Raw genomic sequence first — 7,668 nt, 5'->3', positions numbered from 1 at the left:
CAGTTGAAAATACTATCCGACTGTCCTCCCTTAGAGCATAAACTATTGGACGACAGACTGCATGTTCTGTTGAAAAAATAATTTTCTGCTTATAGTAAGACTATTATGTGCAGACGTAGTATGCGTTTGAATTGAGAAACTATCATGACATCCTCCCGGTTGTCATGCGCAGTATACCATTACTTCAACTTACAAAATGCTTAATAAGCAGTGGTAATGTTGATGTTTGCAGTGGGGTTGTAACTTTCAAGAGACACAGACACAGACACACATACATACACACACACATACATACATACATACATACATACATACATACATACATACATACATACATACATACATACATACATACATACATACATAGATGCATAATATACACACATACACACACATACACACACACACACACATATATATATATTATATATATATATATATATATATATATATATATATATATATATATATATATATATATATATATATATATAATTGTCATTTTCTTAGATATTGGTTGAATTTTGCCCTCTGAATGACATAGCCTCTTTCAATACACGACTGCAACATTCATTTATGACTGAATAGGCAGATGAATTGAAGACTTGTCCTGTTACTTTATATTATTGTTATCCTCCATTAAAAATGGTTACATTACAAAAAAATACAACTTCCACGTGGAAGATTTCGTACCATAAGTTTTGATAGTTGAGAACTCCATGTTTCTACGGTAAAATGTGCATCATAGTTTGCGTATTGAGACAGCTATGGAGTGGGCACTTGTTTATTTTATATTCAGTTCAAACTGGCATATGTAGTCCTAATCCATGCTGAGTATTACACATGTACACATCCTTCAGCCTAGGTACATTTTCATGTTCTAATTTTCTTACTTCGAATGATAAGGCGTTGAAATTATAAGAAGTATCCCTGCCCTTGGGTCTTTAATGAAATTCCGTTATTATATGGCAGCTTATCATTGAGTTATATATGGAGTCTGTACAAATAAAGTGAACCGCCAAAACCGTGTTGTGGTTCTGACACTCACACGTAAGCATGACCGACACGCCTCCTTTATCGTACATAAACCATGTATTATTGTTGAGAGTGAATAAAACTCCAAGTTTGATGAAAGTTTGTAATTTTTAAAAATGTACAGCTTGGAAATAAAACGCTTTATAAGTTTTTTCAATTTTTCTTTAATTGATTACAATGTATTGTACCAAAGTAGCACGACATGATGTGTGTTCCTCTCCAAATCTGTGAGGTCTCCGGTTCAACGTTTTTGTTAAAAGTAACCGTCCCCTTGATTAAGTTAATTTCTCGGCGAAGAAATGTATGTTTAGACTAGTCGTACTATCCAATGAAAGCCCCTAAATATTGCATTGAGTCAAATTATAAAATAAATATTATATCATAACAATATATTGATGGCGCAAATACAGCGATCTTATTGGTCGAGAAGAGAAAAGAACCGTGGTATATTCGCGATATACCACGGCTGGCATACGCGCAGCTTAGCAAAAATCCCGGTCCGTTTTTGACGTTCCACGCCAGATTTTCAATATACTGTTATGATATAATAATAGCAATAAATCACACCAGCGACGGTACACCACTGGATTTTGACCAGTTCATGTCATATACACACACCATGTCGCTCGTGCATATGTGTCGCCAACTGGTCAAAATATCGTGGTATACAGTCGCTGGGCGTGCTTTGTTGCTTAAACAATCGTCTTTGTTGACAAGTAGCACGACACTAGGCTTACACGTCTAGAGATTTCACTCTGCAATTGGTATTGAGTTATAAATGCTTACAAGCATTAAAGCGAGTATGACGTTGCAAGTGACATTAATCATCAGCTGTGATTTATATCGTGTCTGCTTCATCCACTACCCGATCTTTTGAAGCACGGTGATGGATGATCAGTAGTATTACGCCCCCATCGGCACATCTTGAATCTCAGTGACCTGGCATATCGTTCTTTATGTCCAGAGAGAGAGAGAGAGAGAGAGAGAGAGAGAGGCGCGCGCAATAACTTGTTAAAAGCACTTTACAGCGTTTGTCCAAGGTCGGACCGGCATCGATATATAAATACAATAATATGCATAGCGTAAAGTATTATCACGGTCAATGGGTATGCAAATTTTCATTATCATGAATATTTGCATGTAACAAGAAAAGTGAAATGTCCACATAAGTACAGACTGTGAAGAAAAGATGTAAAAATTTACCGCCCCCTTTTGATTGACAAAAATTTCATTCTGAATAGGAACAACAAATTTTTGAAGACTTTCCAGAAATAGATTTGGATTGTTATTGTCTAGCTTTGAACAGACTGCTATACCCGTACTCACATCTTGCATTCATGGTACCTGCATATACGCTTGATTGGCGCCAATTAAACAAATGCAATACTTGATGTTTATCGCCCGACATTCATAACAGGTTTGACGCGGACTCATGAAGCAGTAATTGTCTTAAGCCCGTACATGACAGGCAGGAGTTTTCTACGAGAATAAGTGGACGTCAGACTCTGTATGAAGGGCTGTATGTATGAGCTGCTTTTATCTGCATACTGATATCCTCGACCCGACATTTGCTGCCCAGGCTTGTAATTGTTCTCACAAAGGCATTGACCGAAACAGACGGATCAGATCTATACCTGCTTGATGTGTAGGCATCCTGTGCATTCAAAGTTTCTTATAATACCCAGCGTGTAAAGCTGAAAGCAACCAAGAGGACAAACCCAACTTATCCGCCAACGAAAAAACGAAGAGCTTCGTTGCATCGCTGGATTCGTATGTCACTTTAAGCGGTCTTTCAGGGTCGTCTCGATGCACTGTTGTGTGACGGGACACCGATCGGACCTCGCTACGGATAGCACAGACGTCAGTCCAAGAGGACTGTGTCCGTATCTTATTTTTGAGAACTGTAGAGAACAGGCAAGTACTGGTCTTTGTATCCATCAAATGATGGTGAAACATCGAACAGTCTGATAGAATAATTGGTTCGAACAGATTATTTCATCTCGATCCGGTTATGAAGGAGTTGATCAACATTTTCCATTGTTGACGACGTTGGGGATTCTTCGTTCACAGAGATTGCGTAACACCAACACGCTTTGGCTGACGGCGTTATTGCACGCTATGCCCGCATCAGATACGGGCCTCGTTCAACATGCAATATGAATACCCGCATATATTGTTCCTGCCTCATCATCATCATTACTGTGTGAATACATACAGGTCATGCGACAGTCACATGATTTAGGCCGATACCTGAAATTTAATAACGCGCGCAATCACTGCAATGTTTATCAAAATGCACAAACGACAACTACTGCTATTGTGCAATGGATTATTGGATCATCGATTGGACAGTGTTCATTAATCCCGACTTTTCGACAAACGTTTTTTGAATATTCCGTTAGTATTTCATAAATGGAACCCACGGATATTGATATAGTTGAATATTCCGACAGTGAAGAATCCGCATCGACTTTGGCAAGAGAGTCGTCTATGATAGACGTTGGTGGTACGGAGCAGCAGACGGACGAAGAAAAACCATCGACAACAGCAAAAACGCTGGCCGTTCTGTCACTTGCTGTTCTCTGCAGCACATGCTATGCTGTGGGGTCGTATCTTTCCATCATAGCCCAGCTCGACGGAATCGGAAACTGTTACTTGGGATTTTTCAATGGCGTCGTATCTGTGACACTTTTAAGTCCCTACATGGCTGCTCTAAAACAAAAAGCGCTTCCGCGTACCAGGGGAGACACCTTCACAACGGTCGGGATCGGGGTGCTCGGTACGGTAGCAACCATCATGGTGTCATACACTCCTACAGTTTCCCTCGGAGATGTCACAGCTTTGATTTTCGCTTCAATGCCAATTTTCACCGCGCTCTTCGCATGTATGCTGGGTCAAGAACGCTGCCAAGCGATATATATTTTAGCAACATTTTTCAGCTTCACAGGCATATTTTTGATCACGCGTCCACGATTTATCTTCAAATACAGTAACTTTGAACCGCTTGGAACAGTTGAAGCCGTTTCCTACTCATTCACATTATTTGCCTCTTTCAGCGTTTCTCTCGGCCACGTCCTCGGCCGGGCCATTAGAGGGCGCGTTTCCGTCTACACTATAATGTTCTTCATAGGCGTCGTGCGGAGTATGGTCTGCGGTGCCTTGTTCGTCGCTCTCCCGTTAACAGTTAAGCAAGTGACTCCGCGAGCAGGTATCTGTATCCTAGCCATCGCGGCACTCTCTCTCATCGGTTCCTGGTGTAGGTTTCAAGCCCTACGGTTCGTACGGGCCACGACATTCGCGCTGCTTCTCAACTTCGAAGTCGTCGTGTCGTACATCTTGGACGAAGCTTGTTTTCATTTTGACTTTACAATAACCGATATCATAGGCGCCTGCTTAGTGATTGTTAGCTCTGGCATAGTTGCCTTTGTGTCAAAAAGGGACAGGGATAGTGAAGAGAACGAAAAACGGCAGTCAACAGATGCTGTAAAACTTTTGCCGACAGACGCCAAAGAACATACAAATGATTCACGCGTACTTTCGCACACAGAAGAAGACACGGGTGAAGAACTTGGTGCGTCTCAGAACGGAGTGCCTGAGTGAATGCTTTCGCAACCGACGAAGCCGAAAGTGAAAGTTTCAATGATAAAACTTGTCGTCTTTATCAATGTGATGAAAAAACAAAGCAAACCAAAATTATTCGAAAATCTTAGTAAATGAAATTTGTACTGGATCGTTATACATACCATAGTATGAACATTAAACAGATATTTCTATTACTGAGCAGAAATATACACTATAACCCAAACATGGGACTATGTGCCCGAGGGTAGGTGACCATTTGCCCGACGTAAGGAGGGCAAATGGACTCCTGCTCCGAGGGTACATAGTCCCATGTTTGGGCTATAATGTTTTTATTACATGCCTCTCTTACACAATTTTCACTCAAAATATTTAGATTATTTGCAAATGATAATCGAATTCTTTATTTTCATCTTAGACGAAAATCCGTTAAAAATGGAACGATTTTCATCATCGAATGGCGCATTTACATATTTAAAGTACTGTTATGCGGTTTATCATTTTTTTTTCTGCAAAATTGTCTTAAAACTGTATTTTCTATGCAAACATGAAATTCAACATTTTTTACATCAAAAAGTTGTCAAGTTGAAAATAGTTTCGGTTCACTTTCAGTCCAGTGATGACTATGCGGCCCGCGACGTCATCGACGAGTTACCATTTAATCCTATGGAGCGCGCGACGTTCCATATACGAGGCATGTAATAATGGTATTTGAAGAAAAGTGATTTTCGATGAACCGTTAAGGCCTGATGTCGATGTTTATATTATTATTTTTGTTGGATTCTAAAACTGTTTGAATTATTCGCAGTAATTCATATCAAAATAGCCAGCGTTCACTATGTTGACACAGTCTTGTGTGTTCGATGTTGTTTTTTGTCAACTGCTTTATTCTGGACAGGTAGTTATGTTTAACAATAAATTTGTTCACAGTACATGTACACATGGCATATTGTTTACCAGAATGATACGTTGCATTTCAAGGTACTTTTGGGGAAAAGGATATAGAAAATATCAAAACCTATAACCACTGGCCCCTCATGAGAATAGAGCAACCAACGACTCGAGCCCATTGTATCAAACATGTGTTAGATGATATGCGTACCTCACCCTCGATCAGTTGTGTTAATTTGTCAATAACTGTATGAATATTGCTTTCCATTCGATCAAGCTGTATTCAAAGTCAACGTTTACAACATTTGACGAGAAATTTTATACGAAATGAAATAAACTTTCAGTCTATTGAAATACTGAAAAGATGACAATGCTCGTGGCGAACACTAATCGTATCCTTTCTTTAAAAAAAGGAAGTCTAACGTTTTTAATCATAAAAAAATAATTTTATGCGATTCTACGTGATTCTTTAACAACTATATCTGTTTTAAACAGGCTGGCATTATATTCTCAATATAATAGATAGTAATATAAGTTAATGCAAACATACAGTAAGTCTTTAACTTCGACTATGTTTTCGAAATCATGAAGAATTCTAAGATCACAAAACTTATTTCTGTTGATATTTATTTCATTTTTTTTCATAGTCCATTTTGTAAAGTGTGATTCTAATTTTGTCTTGTTTTTGCCATGTCATCATTTTTGTATTAGATATACAGCGATCACAATTTATGCAAATTCTCAATGTCTGGCATTGTTTTCATATTTTCGTAGTGCTTGGATTGTGCTTAAATAATAATTATACCCAATTTGTCTTTATTGTCATGCCAAAGCTATTTTGATTTCTAAACACCAGCCGTGTCATCAGCGTGACAAAGGTCATATACTCAGACACCAATTCTGCACATAGGTCAATAATCAGGTTCAGAATGTTTAATTATGTGTGATAGCGATAGGTACTGTGATAAATATAACAAGTAAATAATATAATTGTCCCGGTGGTCTTGGCTATTGATAGATGTCTTAGCCATAAATACGTCATTATGAGGGGGAGATGACGAGTTTGCAGTTCAACTGTATGTAACTAACCACTGCATAGATTGTATATAATATGTGACTTTACGAACACAAGCATTCAAGACAAGGGACAACACCTGGTAGGATATAACATATTTGTACAAGAAATAAACGTTGTTAATTTTGAAGACTCTGAGCCTCTTCACTGTTTCGCTATAGCTATTCCCCGAAGGGAGACGATGAGCAGTAATACATCATGTTTACACCGTACATTAGTTTTTACAATGTTTATTTTAGAGTAGTGTCTTTCAATGGAGACAAAAAATAGGTACCTCAATGTGCTTGCGCCCTCTATCTTGGTTTTGTCAACAACATGTTTTGCCATAACTTTGATTGTTAGCCTCTTTCTGATCTCCTCTATAGCTGTCATTGTGCGAGACTATGAAAATGTACTTGCATGCTAGAACGCGAAACTATTCATCTAAGGCCGCATTCCTTAATCCCAAAAGTCCTAGCATTTGTTCTTGTTGATATTGGCTTTTTGCACAGCGGATGTCTTTTTTACCTTTAAACGTTTCACAATCGAGTCATTAATTTTTTTATACGAAAACATCTTCTCCCAAAGTGATTACCTATCAATATGTCCATCTTCTCCCGAAGTGGTTACCTATCAATATGTCCATCTTCTCCCAAAGTGGTTACCTATCAATATGTCCATCTTCTCCCAAAGTGGTTACCTATCAATATGTCCATCTTCTCCCGAAGTGGTTACCTATCAATATGTCCATCTTCAAACATGATAAATAAACCCTTCCTCTGAATCACCACTACTCCTTTTGAAAAATTCATTATTTTTGGAAATCAGTAAAATAGATTAAAAAGCATGCACATTATTTTAATGATTTCTTTTCAAAGAGTTTGATTCAGAATCTTTCCAAGCAAGCATGAATTCCACAATCGTGTCGTACAACAAGCTGTGACTTTCTTGGTTTCAATGAAGACAGCTTTCTACAGTGCAACAACTGTATCATTTGAATCGTATTATTTCTATTTTCGAGTGCAGATCAGTCTGCTAATAGTTACGATATGAAATCACTCGGATGACAGTTCTGGATCGTCAAAAATGTATCTAGACACGTAAAGAGG

At 38.3% G+C, this 7,668-nt stretch overlaps 1 protein-coding gene across 1 annotated transcript; it reads left to right on the top strand.

Moving 5' to 3' along the window:
- The first annotated feature begins 3,447 nt into the window (after positions 1-3,447).
- On the top strand, positions 3,448-4,635 carry LOC139136516 (uncharacterized transporter CKL_3017-like). The gene has a single exon (XM_070704241.1). It carries the CDS (start codon positions 3,448-3,450, stop codon positions 4,633-4,635), a length of 1,188 nt encoding a protein of 395 aa, XP_070560342.1.
- Positions 4,636-7,668: the final 3,033 nt, after the last annotated feature.

The sequence above is a fragment of the Ptychodera flava genome, chromosome 7 (assembly GCF_041260155.1).
Source record: "Ptychodera flava strain L36383 chromosome 7, AS_Pfla_20210202, whole genome shotgun sequence".
Lineage (NCBI taxonomy): Eukaryota > Metazoa > Hemichordata > Enteropneusta > Ptychoderidae > Ptychodera > Ptychodera flava.
Note: the sequence above shows the minus strand (reverse complement) of the source record. Positions and strands in the feature narration are given on the sequence as shown.